At 40.0% G+C, this 23,995-nt stretch overlaps 1 protein-coding gene across 2 annotated transcripts in view; it reads left to right on the forward strand.

The window, feature by feature from the left end:
* NEBL (nebulette) overlaps positions 1-23,995 on the forward strand; it is a 402,354-nt gene that overhangs the window by 119,352 nt on the left and 259,007 nt on the right. For both annotated transcript variants that reach the window (XM_034760316.1, XM_034760314.1), the window contains exon 3: positions 23,357-23,441. In XM_034760316.1, the coding sequence (XP_034616207.1) occupies positions 23,357-23,441 (85 nt within the window). The remainder of the gene's footprint in view (positions 1-23,356; positions 23,442-23,995) is intronic.

The following is a 23,995-nucleotide window of genomic DNA, read 5'->3' on the forward strand; positions in this document are numbered from 1 at the left end:
TCAAAAGTCCCTCTCTCTCCCCCCCCTCAACAATTTTAGTTCAAATGGCAAACAGACACTTCCTATTTTTTAGTCTCCTCACTAAAATAAGGAAAATGGCTGCAAACACTTTTTAAAAATCTATTTTTCCTTAAGAAGTCAAACAATCACAATTTAAAGTAGATACGGAGATTGAAAATAGTTAAAGATACAAAATAAATCTAAGCAACCTGCCATGATGACCCTGTGAAAATAGCGACCAGCCTTTCTACACAGATCTCTTCAACTACCCACCAGCTCGCCTGTCTTCTAAACACCCTTTGAAGTCATTTATGCCACCACAGGACATGATGGTGGAATCTGCTTGGTGCAACGAGTGGTCAGTGATGACAGTTGTTAATCACTCTCTTGTCATTGACCCGACTGTCTGTCCACCAGCTTTTAATCTGCCAAGGCACGTGTGGTCATCTCTGAACTGGTTTCGAACAGGACAGGGCAACTGTGCAGCCAGTCTCTTTAAATGGGGTTTTTCTAATGACCCAAAATGCAGCTGCAGTCAACTTCAGACTATGTCACACATCCTTGATGAGTGCCCACTGACTTATTGTGACAGCAGGCTACCAGCTCTCCACCTGTCTGATGACGATGCCATTAAATGGTTGGGCACATTGCGCATATGCTGATATAATAAGCACCCCAAATATTTAATGATAACAAAAGGCTGAGGGGAAAAGATGTCATCAAGGATTCATATGAGTTTCACCAACAGCAGTAGGGTGTGGTGTAATGCTGGTGGTAGACAAGGAACAGAGGGGGAACAGAACTGGGGAAGCAGGAGGATAGGAGGGGGCAAAATTATGGTCAGAAGGGCAAAGGTCCAGGTCCAAAAAAGGTATTTTGGTACTTATCCCGAGACTGCACCACTGCAGTCTACAAAACTCCCACTCAGCTGCCACCCAACCTGTAAGCACCTAAACTCACTCAGCACTTAAATTTTTGCTGTAAAAGTTCCCTATGCGCCCAAGTTTATGCTTCTGAGCATGCACACTGCTGTCTCACTCTAGGCATCCAGACACCTAAACCGCAGTGCAATTCTCAAACTAGGTGTAGGCAGGCACTTCCCCACATATCTTCCCTGCAGGGGTTGATCCGGGAGATGTGCTCTAAATATGCCAACCTGATCAGGCCCTATTCAAATCCAGGAAGAAGGGGTGATCTTCCTTTAAAACTTCTAACCCAATGAACAGAGCCATCACCCGGGATGTGGGAGACCCAAATTCAATTCTTCTCTTTGCCTGACGAGGGACAAAGGATTTGAAAAAGGGTCTACAGCCTCTCAGGAGAGTGCTATATCCATTGGACAAGGAGGCTGTGGGACTCCCTTAATTTCTCCTGTTTCAGCTGTTTCACTATGGATAAATACTTAAACAGTCATTGGGTCAGAAAGAGACAGTGACTCTATAGCCAGGTGGGTAGGGGACACATCTGGGAAGTGGGAATCTGACATTCAAAAACCAGTAGAAGAACACTTCAACCTCTCTGGTCACTCAGTAACAGACTTAAAGGTGGCAATTTTGCAACAGAAAAGCTTCAAAAACAGACTCCAACGAGAAACTGCTGAACTAGAATTAATATGCAAACTAGATACCATTAATGTAGGATTGAATAGAGACTGGGAATGGCTGAGTCATTACACAGATTGAATCTATTTCCCCATGTTAAGTATCCTTACACCTCTTGTCAACTGTCTGAATGGACCATCTTGATTATCACTACAAAAGTTTTTTTTCTCCTGCTGATAATAGCTCATCTTAATTAATTACCCTCTTAGAGTTGGTATGGCTACTTCCACCTTTTCCTGTTCTGTATGTATATATATCTCCTTACTATATGTTCCATTCTGTGCATCTGAAGAAGTGGGCTGTAGCCCACAAAAGCTTATGCTCAAATAAATTTGTTAGTCTCTAAGGTGCCACAAGTACTCCTGTTCTTTTTACTCATAGTCTTGTCTCTTTCCATATTGCAGCAGGCATAGCAAAACTGGTTCATTTAATAGGGGGCTGCGGGGGAAGGGACTGCAAGCTTGAGGGGGGACTGAGAGCTTGGCCCCTGCTGGGATTGAGCTCTCAGCCTTGGCCAAACTTTGGAAGCATTTTTGAATATATAAACCTGCCTACAAAAGGACAAAACATGCTGAACCTCTGGGGCTTTACAACTCAAAGGAATCCTCCTAATAGGGCTGGTGATCTTACTATGACTCAACAGCTCTCTAGCTAGCTGCTCATTTTTTAAGAAAGGAGGAACATTTAACAGCAGGTGTTCAGAGGGGCACTACAGTGACAAAAACACCCTGCACAACAATCCCTTCCACAGCCACTGCTCAACCAGGCTAACTGTGTAGGGTTACCATATTTTGAGTGTCCAAAAAGAGGACACTCCACGGGGCCCCGCCCCCAGCCCCACCCACGCCCCAACTCCACCGCTTCCCCAAAGTCCCCACCCCAACTCCCCCCCCCCTGCTTTCCGCGAACATTTGATTCGGGGGAAGCCTGAAGCAGGTAAGGGGTGGGGGGAGGAGGCGCGGCCCAGTCTGGCCCCCCCGGCGTCTCCAGCCTGGGTCGGCTCGGGCCCTGGGGTGCCGACCCCGGGCCAGCCCCCGGCCGACAACCCCCGGCCCGCCCAGCACCGCTGGCCCCCCCAGCACCGCCGGCCCCGGCCCAGCACCACCGGCCCGGCCCCGGCCCCCGGCCCTGCACTGCCGGCCCGGCCCCGGCCCCTGGCTCAGCACCGCCGGCCCGGCCCCGGCCCTGCATGTCCCGATTTTCCCGGACATGTCCGGCTTTTTGGGATTTCCCCCTGGACGGGGATTTGAAGCCCAAAAAGACGGACATGTCCGGGAAAATCCGGACGTATGGTAACCCTATAACTGTGGCAACACACACAGCAACAGCCTTGCTCATGTGGCAGACATACCTCACGTTTTTAAACCCAATCACCTTCCCCACAGCTAGAATGCACTCCTCCACAGAGGCAGAGTCTGGATGCAAAATGCACAACCTACTAAAACAAAAGAAATCCTGAAATTAAACTCAACAACCATAAAACCAATGAAACACAAAAAACTAAAACCCCATTTCCCCAGCAGAAAGAAACACACTGAGAACAGCAGAGTACTCTCACTCTCAAACATAGAGAGAGAGAGAGAGAGAGGCTGGAAAAATGTTGGCCTTGATTTTAAGGCACTGTACAACTCAGGAGCTTTAGGTTCAAGTCCTGACTGTGACAAACTTCCTGTGTATGCTTGAGCAAGTCAATTAATCTCTTTCTCAGTTTTTCATCTATTAAATGGAGATAATACTTCCCTACCACATAGGGGTATTTTTGGAATAAAATCATTGTTGATGAGTTACTCAGCTTCTATGGGTGACAGGAGCCATATAAATATCTAGATAGATAGTTATGATCATTGCATCTTTAAAATCTTCAGTCCCTTCTCATCTCCTTCCCTTTTCAACATGCCCTGTATATGTTTTTCTGGGAGTCAGTGATGCTCATGGTAAAGGATGTGGGGAGGAATCTGACAGTGTAGGAGGATGGAAGGAAGAAGAGTTAGGGTAAGGGCAGGTTGAGTTGGGAAAGGGAGGAAAAAGGGATGTTTGAGGAGGAGGAGAAACAGAGATAGCATGGTTCAAACCAGGCCTTTGGAGCGGAGCCCGTAGCTGGAGCGCAGAGCAGCTCTGGAGCAGTGGAGCTGTAGGTTTTTGCCTGGCGTTGGAACAGAGCCAGAGCACAGCTCCAAAGCCCAGTTTCAAACAGCAACACTGATGGAGTAATTAAAAAGAAATGGCAATACTATTTGACTCTATTAGAGAGTCAAAGCAGGAGTCCTTCAGAAAGAGTGAAAAACAGATGCCATCACAGGTTTGGAAACTCTGAAGATGTTCTCAGGATGGGATGTGAAGGCATGCTGCCTGGTTGCTGCTCTCTCAGCCCTTTAATAGACCATCCGTGGGAGAGAGGGATGTCTCCAGGCCACTTTCTCTAAGCAATATGATATCTTATTTCTCAAATATCAGATTATGTGAAGGGTCTACAATGTGGTACATGCTAACTGTATTAAATTATTGCTCAATACCAGTTAATTGATAAACTTGCCTTCATCTTTAGGCTTGAAGGTTTTGGACATGACAAAAATGCTACAACATTTTGCTCACACTCTGGCCTGTTGTCAACAAAATGTACAGTAGAAAGTTTCTTCATTGAATACTTGTTCTTCATAGCCAAATTTGTGTTAATTATTCTTAATTTTGAGTTGGTATATATATTGTGCTCTACGGGTGTTCATACATACAGTAATAGCATAATCTTTCTTTGGCATAAAGTCCATGATGATATAATTTGAATCTTTATTATTTTTCCTCCCCATTTAAGACATTTGGATACTTTCAGAAATAAAGAACAAGGTTTATTAAGATGTAAGACTAATTTAATTGCTTGGAAGCTACAGTACATGAGGAAACAAGCTATGAAAACTATTTTCAAATATGATTGGAGAAATCTGTTTATAATGTAGAATTTACCCTTGCTTCTTGTCAAGTAAGACCTTCTAAAATTGAATAAAGCAGTTGACCACCAGTCTGCAATTGTCAGGCAATGTTGCAAGAGAACTGGAAAAAAATTCAGACAGAGATTTAAATTGTATTTATCATTTTCTCCTCTGCCCCATGGCTGCTAAAGTGAAATCGTCTATCTTTTTGCATGTTATTGGGGAGGAAGATTTCAGCCATTGAAATGATGCCAATTCCCCAGTCAAAGAAAGATGTCCAGAGGTTCCTGGGAATGGTTGATTATCTTGGAAGATTCATACCTAATCTATCTACCAAAGCTGTGACTTTTAGAAAACTCCTAGAGCGGGGATCGGCAACCTTTGGCATGTGGCTTGCCAGGTTAAGCCCCCTGGCGGGCCGGGCCAGTTTGTTTACCTGCCGCGTCCGCAGGTTCGGCTGATTGCGGCTTCCACTGGCCGCGGTTTGCTGCTCCAGGCCAATGGGGGCTGTGGGAAGTGGCGGCTAGCACATCCCTCGGCCCATGCCGCTTCCTGCAGCCCCCATTGGCCTGGGATGGTGAACCGTGGCCAGTGGGAGCCGCGATCGGCCGAGCCTGCGGATGCGGCAGGTATAAAAACTGGCCCGGCCCACCAGGGTGCTTACTCTGGTGAGCTGCGTGCCAAAGGTTGCCGATCCTTGTCCTAGGGAATAAAAATGAATGGTATTGAGGTGCAGAACAGGAGCAGGAAGAATCATGGGAAGGTTTAAAATAACAATTGATACAGAAACCAGTGCTGAAGTTCTGTGTACCAGAAAGGCCTATTAACATTTCAGCAGATGCTTCACAGTTTGAGTTGGTGCAGTGATTTTACAGAAGCATGAGAACTGTTGGCAACCACTGGCATATGCATCCAAATCACTGACTAAGGAGAAATCAGTTACACACAGATCAAGAAGGAGCTTTTAGGACTATTGTTTGCCTGTGCGAGATTCAGTTACTATATTTATGGTCAGACAATGGAATTTGAAATTAACCACAAGCCCCTGATGGTGTTATTTAGCAAATCGCTAAATGACTGTATTTTAAGGATTCAAAGAATGATGATAAAGTTGCTTAGGTATGATTTGGTTGTGACCTACATGCCTGGTAAATTCATGTTCACTGCAGATGCACGTTCCAGAGCAGTGGCTTCCGCTAAACCAGAGAAGACTTTAGATACAGATATGCAAGCCTATGCAGATTTGATTGTAAAGTCAATTTCCACAGCTAACAGGAAACAGCAACAAATATGAGAGGAAATGGAGAAAGATGAATTGTTGGGAATCCTTAAAGAAGTGATAATTAAAGGATGGCCTGAAGAAATAAGCAGTTGCTGTCCAAGTATAAGAGACTATTGGAATTGCAGACATGAACTCAGTGTGATAGATGTGGTGATTTTCAAGGGCAGTAAGGTAGTAATTCCAATGAGTCTTCAAAAAGAAATGCTACAGAAGATCCACAAAGGTCATTTTGGAATTGAGAAGTGCAAACAATGAGCATGAGAGGTGCTGTATTGGCTGCAGATCTATCATGACATCACTAATGTGGTAGGAATCTGCTTTCCATGCTTGAAATACAAGCCATGCCAACAGGCAGAGCCACTGAGACCTCATTCAATTCCACAAAGGCCTTATAAGAAGGTAGGCACTGACTTATTTACCTGGCAATCAAAGGATTATTTAATAGTCACAGATTATTATTCTCTGTGTCCAGAAATTTGCACACTGCACAGTATTAATAGTAAGTCAGTGATAACTGTCATGAAGGGAATCTTCTCCAGAGATGGAATTCCGATGAAGTCTTTAGTGATAATGGGCTGCAATTTTCCAGTGCAAATTTTAGGCAATTTGCTATAGATTAGGATTTTCATCATAAAACATCAAGTCCAAATTACCCCCAATCAAATGGATTTGTGGAAAGATCTATTTGGTCAGTAAAAACCTTATTAAAAAGCCTTTTGAATGTGAGGGTGATTTATATAAAGCGTTACTGGTTTAGCGAACTACACCCCTGGAGAATGGCTTTTCTCCAACTCAGCTGTTAATGGGAAGAAGGATCAGATCAAATTTACCAATTACTGATAACCTGCTGAAATCTCATAACAATGAAACAATATGGGAGATGAAGGAAAATCAGAAGTGGAAGCAGAAATATTATTTTGCCAAAAAGGCCCATGATCTCCCATCTCTTAACCCGGGTGTCAGAGTGTGCCTAAGGAATCACACCTCTAATACTTGGGGCCAAAGGAGTACCATTAAAGAACAGCTGCATGCAAGGTCTAAAATAGTCCAGACAGACTAGGGGGACACATTTCAATGTAATTGCAGGGATCTATGAGTAATCCCAGAAAGTTCCAACACATTGACAGCTGAGGTGGACTCTGGGCATTTCCCATCCCTTCCCAATGCACAAAGGAGAAACTGTCAAGGAACAAGAGACCAACTCAGATTGTAATGAAAGGCCGATACTGAGAACATCAGTGTGGGAGATTAAACATCCTGAAAGACTCATAGAGACTTGCTAACCTGCCTGGAGAAGAGGTATTTGAGGAAAGTGAGTGGTAAAGACTCACTCAAGAGTGATGTGCTGGTAACCTCTCCTCTCTAGGTAGTTTACACATTGGGTTTATGGGAATGTACTACTTGGGTTGAGAATTTAATACGTGTGTTAGAGAGGTGTTAGCTGTTTTATATATGTGTAAATAAGAGTTAATTTGTTTTTATTTAAGAGGGAAGATATAGAGATATGTTTGTAGAAGATTATAATTTAGAGACACTCCCTCATAAAGTTTCAGAGTAGCAGCCGTGTTAGTCTGTATGCATCCGAAGAAGTGGGCTGTAGTCCACGAAAGCTTATGCTCTAATAAATTTGTTAGTCTCTAAGGTGCCACAAGTACTCCTGTTCTTTTTCCCTCATAAGGGACAGTATTATGAACATAGGAATTTAGAGATGTACTCTGGAGGCAGGGTTGGAAAGTCTGCATGGCTGTGTGCACCAGTTCACCAGAGATGCTCTCCAGTTTGTTTTATTAAAGTTTTATTTCTTTCTCATTCCCTGGTTGGTTATTAAATGAACCCCAAGATCTTTACAAGGACAGTCTCCCAACCTCCCCCACTCCCATGAGGAGATAAGTCAATGTTGTATGACTCATTTGTTCTGAGCAACCATAACTAAAGTTCAGTAAACTGTCAAATAGCTTATTAGCTGCCCTTTGCATTTTCAGTGGGTTTGGGTCTCCCACTCTCTTGGCAAGAACCTAAACAGTATTTTTCATAAGAGCCAAATAATACAACAAAGTAATAATCCCTGCCTGTGCTCAGTGATGTCTTTCTAGCACTCTTATTTTTGTTCTCCCTTCCAGCTGGCTGTTGAGTGTTCCCTTGGTATAATTTACCATAATTTTGCATGATAATTCTGGCTTCTAGAAGGATAAATGAGTTGTCTAATGCAACTTGGTTTTTATGGGTTTGCAAAACAGATACAAACAGACAAAAGGAAAAAATCTCTCACATACACAGAGAAGTGTAAGGTGGAAAACATGTAAGGAGGACATACAGAAGAAAAAATGTCTGCATTCTGTTCCAGGCTTATCACTAGTTTTCTTTGTCAGATTTAAGAGAAAGTGGAATGGCTGTGTTCCCACTTTCTTACATTTGTGACCTGATAGGTAAATGGGCTAAGTGATTAACTCTGTACCTTGGCAATGTACCAAAATTTCAATTTCTAGTTGAGTATTAAATATGAAACCTAGCTGGAAACTGAAACCATAGCATGTCCAGTAGATAAAAATTGAATCCGTCTCTTCTGCTCTCCAACATCATCTCCATGTTAGATTTTATATCAAAACAATGATGGAGAATGAAGCTTCCATTTTGCTTATTTTGTTAAAATCCTTCATGTTTTTTAAAGGCAGCACTTAGGAAAATCCATAAAAGCTGCATGTTTAACTTCTCTGATGTTTGTAGATGGACTCAGTACTATATAATGTGTTTGTATAAGGGCAGTAAGCTGGCAAGACTTCCTCAATAAAGTTAGTTTGCGGCGTGATTTGGTAACCAGTAAGGTGCAGAATGAAGACCTACAGATCTACATGACGTACGGTATATACACAGTAGGAAAACTCCTCATCCCTCCTCTGCACCCAGGGAAGGCCCAAGACAGAGGAAATTGAATGGTTCTTTGCAGAGGGAGGAAAAGGATTTGTGTATCTATAGCCTTCTGCTGGAGTTGTGTCAGAAAATAACACAGAAGTCCCATCTGTGAAGGCTGATGGGGTTAGGTACTGAATCTGGCGAGGGCTGCTCCCCTTTAGAAATGTGCTGGCCCCCTGGCAAATTGAATTTTTTGCTGGTAAAGATCCATCCAAACTTGGGGGTGAATTTGGCTCATGGTGTGACAGAGTATTATTTTTCTCTATTACAATTTTATTTTATTTTAATTCCATTGCTCTTCGTAAGATTGAAAATCTGCATTTGAAAATGGGGGGAAAGGCTTAAGCTTTTACTGAACAAGGTATGGTGCCTTGGGGTACGTCTATACTTACTTCCTGGTCCGGATGTAAGCGATCGATCTTCTGGGATCGATCCCGGAAGTGCTTGCCGTCTACGCCGGTACTCCAGCTCAGCAAGAGGATTACGTGGCATCGACGGGGGAGCTTGCCTGCCGCGTCTGGACCCGCGGTAAGTTTGGACTAAGGTACTTTCAGCTACGTTATTAATGTAGCTGAATTTGCGTACCTTAGTCCGAAGTGAGGGGTTAGTGTGGACCAGGCCTTAGCATGCTGAGTGAAAACCACTTGATCTCTGGCAAGCAGAGACATTAATTGCATTACATAAAATCATTTATTTTTTCAGGGATGAAGCCAGTTTCTTGTGTTTAGCAAAAGGACCAAAAATTCCCAACAAAAGTGAAAAAGACCCATGGTTAGATTCCAAAGTAACTGCCAATAGAAAAGGTTTAACAAATGTCACCTTAATAGGAATTTCCCCAGAGAGCGGAGGTGGGTTGGATCTAAAGGCTTAAATAGGAAAACCCATTCTCCTTTATTTACAGTCTGGATATGCCAGGACTTTGAGACACATAGATCTATACAAAATTTAATAGCAGGTTGTAAGTTTTAATAAATGTCCTTTCCTTTTCCTCTTGTAACTACTCTTTCTCCTGCATTAACAATTATTTCTCTCACATTACATTTTTCAGTTTATGCTTAATGTAGTTTTTGTCTTGCATGTTTATCTGTGGCATTTGGCCTGATATTTATTGTAGATAATGCCACTTAATCCTCTTTGACTGCATCATTTAAGGGAGTTCACTTGGAGCACCTCTTGAACCCATGCTACTAAATTGTATTCCTTGTGGGTGGATCTGTTTGGTCTTCAGTGGTTCACCCGCGACTGCTAGTGGCAAATTGCTCCAATGGCTGGAGATAAGCCATTGGATGGGGAGGGTTCTGAGTTCCTACAGTGAATTCTTTTCAGGTGTCTGGCTCTTGGGTCTCACTGACATGCTCAGGGTCTAACTGATCACTGTATTTGGGGTCAGGAAGGAATTTCCCCCCTAGGTCCCATTGGCAGAGACCCTGGGTTTTTTTGCCTTCCTCTGCAGCGTGGGGCATGGGTCGCTTGCCGGTGTGAACAACAATAAGTGGTGGATTCTGTGTAACTTGAAGTCTTTAAATCATGATTTCAGTAACTCAGGCAGAGATTATGGGTCTATTACAGGAGTGAGTGGGTAAGGTTCTGTGGCCTGTGATGTGAAGGAGGTCAGACTAGATGATCATGATGAGTCCCTTCTAACCTTAAAGTATATGAATCTATGAACTGAAGCAAACAGGAGAAAGTTCGAACTGGAACTCAAGCATATAAAGAGTCACACATGATAAATATGACAAGCTGGGGTTTAGCACCACTGTGGCATAACAATGATTTTACAGTAAAAGTTTCTTGCTGTGTCTGAAGGTCGGGCATAGAACAGACTTCTTGTTATGGCATTGAGGAAATAAACCTGTTTAAACTATATTACTGGTAAAAATGCAGTTACAGAAATGTAGCATTTAATAAACCATTGCATAGTCTTCTGACGTGTATCTGTGATCACAAGAAATGATTTTAATTGCTTGGGGAAGAGTTAGGTGAATGGTTTAAACAAAGTATAAATAACTATGATAAAACTAGGATGATTAAATTAATTTACAATATTAGATGAGAAAAGAAATTCACAAAACATTCCATTGTTGACACAGTAAGGCATTTTGTAAGATGAGGACCCCTGAAGTTAAGCTAGCATTACTTCCTATGCCTATGGTAAATAGTGAAAGCATTTATACCAGTAATTTTTTAGCATAAATGCTTTTATTACTTAAAAACACTTCAGAATGCTATATAACATTGTTAGGAAAAAAATGCAAATGATCATGCTGTGTGAAATAATAGAATTTGGAAATTGCTTAAATGTTTAAGTATGATACCAACTGGTTGCCAGTTGCATTAGGGATAAAAAAAGTTAAAACAATTTTAAGAAAACTTGAAATTTAAATGGGAAAGTCATAACTTGAATGGAAACTCTGGAATTGACTGAATTTGATAAATATCTATTGATGCATCTTAATGGGGCAATGTCAGAGTTGGTAGCCCCAAAATTTGATCCCCTTCCACTTGTGTAAAACTCATGCTTATTCTCTGCCCCTCCCTTCTGTGTTTTTTATTGGCCTTCTAAAGAGACGCTTCAACAATATTAAAACACAGCAGTTATATAGGGAGCCACCATAGCCCACATGAGTGTGCATGTTACACATCTCAGTTTGTTGTGCCAGCTCTGTTCTTGAAATCAATAAGAATCTTGCACTTTGGTTTCTGATTTTAATTATTTCATATTCTTTGGTTTAATTCTTCTGGGGCATAGAAGAAATAAAGGGTTTGTTGTTGTTTTATTTTAAAATTCAGGAGTAATTTTTAAGCAATAAAAGTGTTTTTACAAAAAATGTCAGTTTAAATGTTTTCACCGCCTACCAGTGGCACAGATGTAAGGCTGATATTGTTCTAGGTAGGGTTTCTGAGCTTTTCATGATGTGGATCTTTAAGAAATCTGCGAGTATTGCAGAAGTCATCCAAAATATTACAAACTGATGTTTTATTATTCAGTGAAGCTTATAGCTGTGCTGTAACTTCTTCAAATCACAGCGCACACACACGTGCGTACCCCTTTTTCCCTTCCCATCAATTACCAGTGCTGTTTGTACCGACCTTGCTACTATAGTCATCTCTGTGTTTCTGGTTTCCTGCCTCCACAGTTAGCTCCATCCATCAGGTCTCTTGCAATCTTTTTGGATTCCATGGTAGCAGTGATCTCTTGTTTTTCACTATCTCTGTCAGGTTCCAGCCTCCGTTCTGGTGCTGTTGGTATCACAGCCCTCTGCTCAGCTGGTTGCTACTGTTTTCTTTTTAATTTTCAAAACACCACCATCCCCTAAGGTTTTGGATACGCAGAAGACCCATTTCCAGTAAGCTAGGACTCTTCAGCCAAGTGCTAACTTAAAAAAAAGAGTGTTTTGGATGTTGAAGATGAAATTGAAATTTTTTTTCTCGAAATAGAAGAAAATATTACCCAGCAATAAACTAACCATTAATTTTAAAAAAGCAACATTAATAACTAAATGTACATTGTATCATTACAAAATGGACAACTTTGGAAATTTAAAAAATGTACTGTAAGTTGATAAGCTAATTAACAAGCATCACACAAATAAAGAATAGCTGGGGTAGGTCATATTTTAATATTAATCAATCCTTAACAGAGAAGAAAAAGAAAAATCTTAAATGGGAAAGAAAAAAGAAAAAGGGGAGGAAGAAAAAGTAAATTACAAATTAAATTTCTCTTTCTTATCTAACGCTTGCATTGGCCTGTTTATATTTTTCTTTTCTTTTCTTTTCTTTTCTTTTCTTTTTGAAGTCCAAATCTTATGAAGATGTTGTTGATTTTTCATCCTGTCTCTGATATGTAACTTATTCAGAGAGTAGGAATGATTTTAGTCAATGGGAATTTTGATGTTGACTTCAAGAGGTATGTCTACCCTGCAGCTGGGAGTGAGCTTCCAAGCCCAGGTAGGTAGACTCATGTGAGAGGGGATTGAGCCAGTACGCTAAAAATAGCAGTGGGGATGTTGTGTCTTGGGCTGTTAAGTCCACCCAGCCCCTCTGGGTCTGAGCTCAGGTGGTCTGTACTAGAGACTCAATGTCCGCACTATTATTTTTAGCATGCTAGCTTGAGTGGTGCTAGCATAAATCTGTCTACCAGGATACAATGAGGTCAGGATTTCACCCAACATGTTAATCTTGCAGTGAATCCTGATATCATTTCACCACTCCTTGCAAATTGACAGATCTTTTAAATCAGTGCACACTATAATTTTAAATTTTTACTTTTAGTTCCATATTTTGTTTTCTATCTGGATTTCTCCATTAGAGAGATTGAAAAATGACCACATTAGAGACTATCCTCTCCTTAATATATTACTACATATAAAAGGTAACAGGGAAGTGAAATGCACAAATTGGTAGATAGGCACCAGTTGGAGCCAATTTTAGGAAAGGCGCAGTTTGGTTTTAGAAAAGGCAAAGAGACAACAGCTGGAATGTTGGTGGAAAAGAAGCTGGAGGGAAACATTGAGCACGTTTGTTTTTTTCCGATTTGGACAAAGTACTTAGGAGACTGCTGGTACCTCTGTTACAATTCTGTGTGGTATTGGAAGACTTTGTCCAGATGGTGATGAGTTTGCATGATGGTTCCATTGCAAAAATAAGGATGCCCTTTGGTGTAATGGAGGGGTTTGAGGTCAAGATTGGACTCCACCAGGGATCAGTACTTAGTCTGTTACTATTCATAATTGTGATGGGAGCAAATCCAAATGGAAAGTGGTACAAAGTTGACCTAAGCAAATGACATTGTACTAATGGCTGAGAATGAGGAAGAGTTTGTCTGGGTGACTGATGCATGGAACAGGGAACTAATAAACTTTGGTCTCAAAATGAGTAAAGAAATGACTGAAGTCATGGGGGTGACTGGTGCATAACCAGGACAGATGAATATCAACATCAGGGGCTGGTGCCTAAATCAGGTTTCAGTGTTTAAGTATCTTGAGGACTGATTAGTGGCAAATGGAGAAATCAACAGAGAACAGAAAGCAAGGCTGCTGAGTGCAGGGAGGTCTGGTGCAAGATAAAGGGAATGATTTATGATAAATGGATGCTCCAGACTCCTTAAGGGACAATGATACAAAACCATGGTAAGACTAGCTCTTCTGTATAGATCAAAGACATGAGAATCCAAAGAAAGGCACTTGAGAAAACTTGAAGCTGTTGAAATAAGATGTTTGAGGGCAGTAAGGGGGTGACATTGCCAGACCATATGAAGAATGATGTCATCAGGAGTGAAACCAAGGTGTGTGGTCTCAGAGACAAACGGCGAGAGAAGAGGCTGAGATGGTATGGGCATGTATGAAGGATGGATTAAAGGAATCCTCTAAGGGAGGCATTTGAGACTAGAGTTCATGGGGGGAGAATGAGAGGACAACCAAGGAAGCGGGAGGACAGAGTGGATAGGGAGCAAATGTTGGACTGGCATGCCTGAAAAAGACTGACCTGAACCCAGCTGGCTAGGAAAAGGGGAAGACGAAGAAGGTAGATAGACACCATTGACTTTTGATGGAAGTTGGCTGTTAGTCATTTGTGTGTTTGAAAAATTTCCTCAAAATATATTTAATCCTGCACTATTACAGGGCCAAATACAAAGATACAATAATAGATAAAGGGAATAAAAAATTAAAAGAACAATTAACAATACAGGAATAACATAACCTGTGAGCTGAAATATGCCTATGATCCTGATCCTTGGGTTAACTTGAAACAACTCCTGGTCAAGATATTTGAAGATATCACTCCTCAGGTCATGTAATATGACCTGCCTTTCACTTTCTGGGATAGAATCATAGAATTGTAGATCTGGAAGGAATCTCGAAAGGTCTTCTAGTCCTGTCTCCTGCACTCACAGCAGGAGTAAGTATTATCTAGACCATCCCTGACAGGTATTTGTCTAACCTGCTCTTAAAAATCTCCAATGATGAAGATTCCACAGCCTCACTAGGCAATTTATTCCAGTGCTTAACCACTCTGACAGGAATTTTTTCCTGATGTTCAGCCTAACCTGCCCTTGGTGTAATTTAAGCCCAAATTAATTGCATCTTGTCCTATCCTCAGCGGTTAAGAAGAACAATTTTTCTCCCTCCTCCTTGTAACAACCTTTTATGTACTTGAAAACTGTTATCATGTCCACTCTCAGTCTTCTCTTCTCCAGACTAAATAAACCCAATTTTTTCAGTCTTCCCCCATAAGGTCGTGTTCTAGACCTTTAATCATTTTTGTTGTTGTTCTCTGGACTTTCTCCGGTTTGTCGACATCTTTCCTGAAATGTGGTGCCCAGAACTGGACACAATACTCCAGTTGAGGCTTAATCAGCGTGGAGCAGAGTGGAAGAATTACCGTACTTCTTGTGTCTTGCTTACAATACTCCTGCTAATACATCCCAGAATGATGTTTGCTTTTTTTGCAATGGTGTTACACTTTTGACTCATATTTAGCTTGTGATCTGCTATGACTTTAGTACTCCTTCCTAAGCAGTCATTTCCCATTTTATATGTGTGTAACTGATTGTTCCTTCCTAAGTGGAATACTTTACATTGTCCTGGTTGAATTTTATCATATTTATTTCAGACCATTTCTCCAGTTTGTCCAGATCATTTTGAATTTTAATCCTATCCTCCAAAGCACTTGCAACCCCTCCCAGCTTGTTATCAACTGCAAACTTTGTGAGTGTATTCTCCATGACATTGATGAAGATATTGAACAGGACTGGACACAGAACTGATCCCTCTGGGACCCCACTTGATATACCCTTCCAGCTTGACTATGAGCCATTGATAACTCCTCTCTGGAAATGGTTTTCCAACCAGTTATGCAACCACCATATAGTAGCTCCATCTAGGCTGTATTTCCTTAGTTTGTTTATGAGACGGTCTTGTGAGGCAGTATCAAATATCTTACTAAAGTCAAGATATACCACATCTATCGCTTCTTCCAATACACATGGCTTGTTACTCTGTCAAAGAAAGCTATTAGGTTCATTTGACAAGTTTTGGTTTTGACAAATCCATGCTGACTGTTACTTATCACCTTATTATCTTCTAGATGTTTGCAAATTGATTGCTTAATTATTTGCTACATTTTCTTTCCGGGTTCAGAAGTTAAGCCGACTGGTCTGTAATTCCCTAGGTTGTCCTTATTTCCCTTTTTATAGATGGGCACTATATTTGCCCTTTTCCAGTATCTGGAATCTCTCCCATTCTTCCATGACTTTTCGAAGATAATTGCTAATGGCTCAGATATCTTCTCAGTCAGCTCCTTGAGTATTCTAGGATGTATTTTATCAGGCACTGGCAACTTGAAGACATCTAACTTCACTAAGTAATTTTTAACTTGTTCTTTCCCTACTTTAGCCTCTGATCCTGCCTCATTTTCACTGGTATTCACTACGTTAGACATCCAATCGCTGCTAAGCTTTTTGGTGAAAACTGAAACAAAAAAGTCATTTAGCACTTCTGCCATTTCTACATTTTCTGTTGTTGTTTTCCCCCCTTATTGACTAGTGGGCCTACCCTGTCCTTGGTCTTCCTCTTTTTTCTAATGTATTTGTAGAATGTTTTCGTGTTACCCTTTATGTCTCTATCTAGTTTAATCTCATTTTGTGTCTTAACCTTTCTAATTTTGTCCTTACATATTTGTGATAACTGAGTTAGGCCAGTTACTCAGCTCACTTGCTAGAGAAGCCTGAGAATAGGGTGCTCCCAGACTCAGTTTGACTGTTTTTGCATTCTCTTCAGCAGATGAGTCTGCAGCTGAAGTTTTCTTGGCAACAGAATGCAGATAGCATAATGTTCTGTGGCACCTGTCTATTCAACTTCATAGATCCTTCCCAAAATAACCTACAGGTTAGCTGGTTACAATAAGGCAATTGATGACCATTATGAGAAAGTTCCAGATTCAGAATATCCTACTTCCATTGTCTGAAGTTGTGTCTGTATGTGGACACTTGTGTTCAAGTAGTAGGTTTGTTCCTTTTTCCTCATTATCTTCAGTACTCCCCTTTGTCTCCGAGTAGAAAGAAACATAACAATATTAGCCCTAATCTTCTCCTCGGACCCTTCATTAGTATTGGAGCTTGAGGAATCTTAATGCTTTGGGCTAACATATGTTTTCAAATGTACAAGAATGGTACATTTTTTACTTCTAAAACAAGCTCATATACTTTTTCTTCACCTCCCCTCTAATGCTAACAAGTATTGCTTAGTACAGTTTTCTGTAACTTCCAATTTTCTGCATGTTATGATTAAGATATGCAGTACCAAAAGTAACCTTTAATACTATGAGGCTTTCTTCCACTAGGGATGCTATGCTATATGGAATTTTCTCCAGTAAGAGGAGAAATACATTTGTTAATACATTTAATACATTTGTTATCAAACTTGACAGAATAGCATTGGCTGCTCAATTTTTATACTTTTATCCATAGCCCAAATGTTACCTGCCACCGTAGCTATTTGTAGAGTAAAGGCCTCAAGTTTTTGCTCCATAATCTTCTTTCATGGATTTTATTACTTGCTACATCTCATCTAAACCAACTCAGCCCATTCTCCCTTCGGATTTTCTTGGTAGTCTTCCAATATTTAGGTGGCAAACTGGAACAACTATCTGTTTCACTTCAAATAAGAAGTACAGAGGCACAAATTAAAAATCTCCAAAAGCCAGTCATCAAAACATTAGTATAGGAATACTACACTCTAGTTTTCAAATTAAGCCAGTTGCTGCAAGGGAATCTACCCTTCATATAAACATAGTAGCTACCTTTCAAATCCTATAGCCAATCATGAGCCAACCTTCAGAATCCACTGTGGATGAATTGTTATATTGAAGCAAGATCAAAATCTTTCATCGTCACCTCATTGCTCCAGTCTTCCAGCACCAAGACCTCCTAGCAAGATTCTGCCTCCTTGAAAAGCCCTTCAGTCAGTCTCTGCAGTCAAGTGCACCCTGATAGGAAACTTCAAAGAGCAAAGAAATTCCAGCTACAGCTTCACAGCAGAGAGCACAGCTGAGCAAGAACTTCAAAGTGAGAAGTCATCTGCTGACAAGTTTCATGTCTGACCCACAGCATGATCAAAACTTCCTACCACCTCACCCTTCTGGTACTTAACATCTCAACAGACAAGACTGTACTCTCATGGATTAGGTAGAGAATCAAGGTGAAAACACAGTAAAATCTTGCTAATTTGCACTAATACCTGGGTGACTGACTGTGAATTCCTGAAATTATGAATTAGCAAAATTGAACAAAACAGAACAAAAAAGCAAGGGTCAGGGATGAGAAAATGAACTTTTTTTCATTGACGTTTTCAACTGCAGTTTATTTTTAAATGATTAATACTTCATAATATACTAGTAAATGGGATTAGGGTATTTTGTAAAAATGAATTTTAGTAATACAAGACCTCATTAGAGCATCTGCTGTTTTGCTGGAATTTTCAAAGGCACTTGCAAGAGTTAAGCATCCCAGATCCCATTGACATTCAGTAGCAGTTGGGTGCCTAACTCCCTGAGGCTCCTTTGAAAATTAAAGTCTTTTAAATTTTTCTGCAAGGTGTGAGACTCTACTAGGTTTTTAGGATGAAAACCAGGAAATGTTGGATGATTTACCTACTTTATGTGAGATTTTATATATCTATATATCTATATATCTATATAACTAGATATGGGCAAACTCATTTATAAACAGATCTGAACTTTTGTCCCTACCTTTTTATGAGGCTCAGGAAAGTTTGAATCTTGACCGCCTTTCTCCCAATTACTTTCCATTTTTGTGCACTGCTACATTTTCTGTTTCCTGTCAAGACTGATTTCAGAGTGGTAGCTGAGTTAGTCAGCAAAAACAACAAGGAGTCCTTCTGGTACCTACTTCCACTTAAATGAATTGTCTCTTCAGCACTGACCCCCCACTTGGTAAGGCAACTCCCACCTTTTCATGTACTGTGTATATATACTTGCTACTGTATTTTTCACTCCATGCATATGATGAAGTGGGCTTTAGCCACTTATGCCCAAATAAATTTGTTAGTCTCTAAGGTGCCACAAGGATTCCTTGTTGTTTTTGTCAAGACCGAGAAGAGCTGAAATACCCTAACTGAGAGTTCTTTCATTACTTTTGGTGCTCTCTGAAAGTGGACATGCAGCTGAAAATATCATGAGTAAATATGTTTTTGGGAAATGTTTATGCCAGTCTTGTAGACTGAACGTGTGGCTAATATCTGGAAAAGCATGCTAAGTTTCATATGATTTCCTGAATCTTTGGGGGCTTCACAGTTATTGTTTTAAACTCACAAAAATGATGGAAGTACTCCCTAAATACAAAGCTATTCAGTTGAAGCTTTATTAACCAGGCAAGCTGTGCAGCTGAAACTAGCAGTGTAGTAACAAAGTGAAGAAATGCCGTGCCATACATATAGATTTGTTCTGGCGCTTCTTGTATAGATCTTTATACAGGATTATCTCTAATAGCATTAGCTTGATCAGACATATTGCTTAAATTCAGTGCTAACAAAGACTTAAAACAAAACAAAACAAAATCCTTTGAACATTGCCATTAAATTGCTGGCATGACATCAATCCCCTTAACAAATTCCCTGCTTTTCTCATGGCCACAATATCCCAAGATAAAAGGGAAGCACAGCAACAGAGTTATCAATTATTATGATATCTCTACTGACTTGTGAATTAAAAGCTGCTTGCATCCATCCCCACATCTATACGCATAATGTTTTACAGAAATACAGTGGGTTCTTAAGCAAATATTTAGGAAACAAAATGTTTCCTAGCTTAACACTTCCTTAAATTTAACAGGTAATCAGCCAATAGCTATAAGAGAAGATAAATTATACAACAATTATTGCCACTAATGAACCTTAGAGAATTTATAGGACAATTTGCCTTACATAATGATATTTTTAATAAACATGAAGCCATTTTATAATATTAAATTAAAAGCAAACAAATGGTTAAGATAATATTTACATTTAGCACCATCCACATTTAATGGCTTGAGGCAGGAATTTCCATAAACTAGAGGGTCTGTAACTAAAACTGTATCTCTTTGTTTTGATAGACTATGTGGGTGGTTTCACAAATCAGCTGCAGAGGATAAGATAATTCATTCTAGAACAATGCTGGTAATTAATTTTGCTAAATGATCTCATTTTTATGAATTGAAAGAACTTTAAATCACAATGAGTAATACATTGGGGTAAATGGTTAGCATGATTTTCAGTTAAATGCCATTTTTAATGTAAACAGTTTTATCACTTCTGTAGGGAGAAGTACATATGCTTAATGGTTTACTCCAATTTAGCAAAAAAATTTTTTTAGGTTTATAGTACAGACATTTATTAAATACCTGTTATGGGTCCTAGATACCTTTGCCTTAAATTTAAAATACAACACTATTTTTTTTTAAAGTAATTAGTGATTTTGGCTACCAATTTATGGAGTAAACCATTGCACCTACAAGTAAGTTAGAATAAATACCTAATATATGTGGCTGGATGAAATGCACATTCTTATCTTCTGGACTGCTTACTAAGTTTAATATGGGAAACATCATGTTAAAAAGACACAGTCTTCATCTTTTCTGTCCCCACATGTCCCAAGGCAGGGCCGACTCCGGGCACCAGCGTACAAGCAGGTGCCTGGGGTGGCCAATGAAGAGGGGGGCGGCAGGTCTAGCTGTTCGGCGGCAATTCGGCGGCGGGGCTGTCACTCCTTCTCGGAGCGAAGGACCTGCCTCCGAATTGCCGCTGATCACGGCTTTTTTTTTTTTTTTTTGGTGTGTGCTTGGGAAGGCAAAAACGCTAGAGCCGGCCCTGTCCCAAGGTCAAGAGGAACATTAGGAGGCTAGGCTTCCATACTGTGGGCCAAACTGTCACTATATTTGCCAAAGATGCATATAAATAGCAAACTTCACCTGTATTCAGAGATGCTAGTGGTGGATCTCCAGGATCCAAAAGCTTCATGGTATCGGGACAAATGTATCACAACTTTTTCTACCTACATGAATTGCTGAAGACTTAATGGACTTTTGAGATGGGAAAGCTCTAGGTCAGAATAAGCTCTCCGAATCCACTTTGTTGGGCTCTGCAGGATTAAAACCATGCCCATCCTTTCTGGCTTTCTCACATACTGTCTTCTGTATGTACATATCAGTGGAGAGCCCTTCATACTCATTTTCTCTTTCTATCAACAAATCAGCCATGAAAAGTAGAGAAAGAATAAGGAAAATGATGGCTGGAATGATTTACTCCATTTTACAGCTTACAGGAATAAATTGGATGATGTAACTAAGAGGTGCTATAGTAGGTTGACAGGTTTACATCCATAGGGCTGATCTGTGAACATGACTTTTCTGTAAGCTCCACCCTATTCCTGTATCTGTTCCAAAACTCGCTGGGAACTAGCAGATATTGATATCAGCTGGCTCTGTGCACCTGTATAAATAGGAGCTATATTCAGGTTATGTAGTTCTGAAGTTGCCTTCCTTTTCTGGATTCTGCGTCACCTTTTTCCTCACAGGTGTATAAGGGTATGGCTATACTACCCGCCGGATCGGCGGGCAGCGATCAATCCAGTGGGGGTTGATTTATCTTGTCTAGTCTAGACATGATAAATCAACCCCCGAGTGCTCTCCCGTCAACTCCGGTACTCCACCAGGGCAAGAGGCGCAGGCGGAGTCGACGGGGGAGCGTCAGCAGTCGACTTAACGCAGTGAAGACACCGCGCTGAGTAGATCTAAGTACGTCGACTCATTCACGTAGCTGAAGTTGAGTAACTTAAATCGATCCCTCCCCCCAGTGTAGAGCAGGCCTAAGAAGAATCGGAGTTGGGGCACATATGTATTAAAATCACAAAGCCCTTCCTCTTCTAAGAATATAATAGAGAATACTAGAATTAGTTGGAAAAAAGCCCTCCCCCCCAAAAAAAATTTCATCTTTTTTGTGAAAAATCAAAAACTGAAAAATATTAGCCAAAACCCGAAAATTTCAATTTGAAAATGCTGCCACTGTGCCTCATTATATTTGTAGTTTAAGTGTTTATGCCACTATTCCTCTCTGTGGGCTGGACTCCATGGATGAACTGCATCTCCCACGATGCGCAATAATATACTTTCTTGCTGAGCTACCATGGTGCATTATGGCAGCCATAGTGTGGTTGGGGAACCTGGCCCACATAAGAGAATGAGGGCATCAGATATCTGAATAAAATCAATACCAACATTTCTGAATTGAAAGTTTTCAGCCTTTGGTTGAAAACCAAAAACGTTCCAGTTTTCAGGTGTTCAGTTTTAAAATGAAAAGTCTAATTTTTCCACAGAAAGCAGAATTTTTTCATGAAAATAAAAAGTTTTTAATAGTAGTAATACATTGATTTAGAGATTGTGCCAGTTGCTGAAATAATCCTTTAGAGAAGACCTTGAATTTGTACATGGCAAAGTATTATGGGGCATATCCTAAGTTTTCTATTTATTTATAGCCTTGTTTTACAATGGAAATTATATTGCAAACATTGCTATATGAAGATTATATATGTTTTAACTAAACTTCTGAAATATTTGATATCCAAATGAGAAAGTTGGCAGACTATATGATAAACTAACAAGATATCTAAATGTATGTATGGGTGCTTCAACATAATCATAAATTGAATCTTTGCTTTTGGATCGAGACTTAAGCTTTTAGCAAGAAGATTGTAAGAATCAGTTTCTTTATGGTACTTCTGCCTTGTGAGCAAGTCTTGGTTTAGCTGTTTTCTTATTTTCCATCTTTCATATAACATTTTTTAATTGTAGGTGACTCAGAAGAAGACTTGTGATAAAACCATGAAAAACGAACAAATTATTGTTCTGTAGGAGAGTCATACATTGTGATGAGTATGACTTGACTGTCAAAGGTGTCTGTAAAATAGCAAATAACAAGAATATATTACAATGATGTAAAATTTTAAATTGAAGAAGAGATTCACAGTAACTTTCAATAGTGAGGTTTTTTTGCAGTGCAGTCTTTGATATTGGATATCATTTATTTTTACATACAGAAGTATGTTAACACTATTAACATTAAAAGGTTTGACCTTTCTGTACATGTAATGTCAGTATAACCTTGCAGGATCCTGTAGATTTCAGCACTGGTGTGGTTTTCATCCCAAACACCTTGGTATTCTAAATATAATTTATTTGACTTTTTTTCACATTAAGCAATTCTATTTTAATGCATTTTAGCTTAGTCTTAATTCAGTATAACAATATTCTAAGCACATAGGGAAAAACACAATTAAGCATGATATCTGTTTTATTTCATACTACTCAACAAATTTTTCACAAATCATGCTGACCAGTTAGTGTTCACAGTGGATATATGGGATTTAGACTAATTATAGTAACTCACTCATGTTTGTGCAATGCATGACTAACACAAAGATATTTTACCAGAATTTTTAAATGTTATAGTAACTAGTTTTAACACAAAACTAGCCAACTATGAAATCCAGCTTTCAATTGAAATGAAGTGGCAAAGAATATTGGGATGCATTTGACTTTCCAGAATGTGTAGATATTCCCTATTTGATGTTGTGATTTTTTTTTCTAGACACTACCCAAAACAGTCCTTCACTACGGTGGCAGATACACCAGAAAACCTTCGTCTGAAGCAACAAAGTGAATTGCAAAGTCAGGTAATCATTGACGTAGTTTTTGTATTTCACTAATATTAGATAATCAGGTCAACTTTTCTATCAGCTTTTCATTGCAGCACGAGTGTTCTTTTGGCATTAGGTTTCAAACGGGGAGCCATGTTAGTCTGTGTCAGCAAAACAATGAGGAGTCCTTGTGGTACCTTACAGACTAACACATTTATTTGGGCATAAACTTTCGTGGGCTATAACCCACTTCATCAGATGCATGGAGTGAAAAATACAGTAGGCAGGTATAAATATACAGCACATGAAAAGATGGGAGTTGCCTTACCAAGTGGGGGGGTCAGTGCTAACGAGGCCAATTCAGTCAGGGTGGATGTGGCCCATTCCCAACAGTTGACAAGAAGGTATGAATATCAACAGAGGGAAAATTACTTTTTGTTGTGACCCAGCCACTCCCAGTTTTTATTCAGGCCTAATTTGATGGTGTCAAGTTTGCAAATTAATTCCGGTTCTGCAGTTTTTCGTTGAAGTCTGTTTTTGAAGTTTTTTTGTTGAAGGATGACCACTTTTAAGTCTTTTATTGAGTGTCC

This window comes from Trachemys scripta, chromosome 2 (genome assembly GCF_013100865.1).
Source record: "Trachemys scripta elegans isolate TJP31775 chromosome 2, CAS_Tse_1.0, whole genome shotgun sequence".
In the NCBI taxonomy this organism is placed as follows: domain Eukaryota; kingdom Metazoa; phylum Chordata; order Testudines; family Emydidae; genus Trachemys; species Trachemys scripta.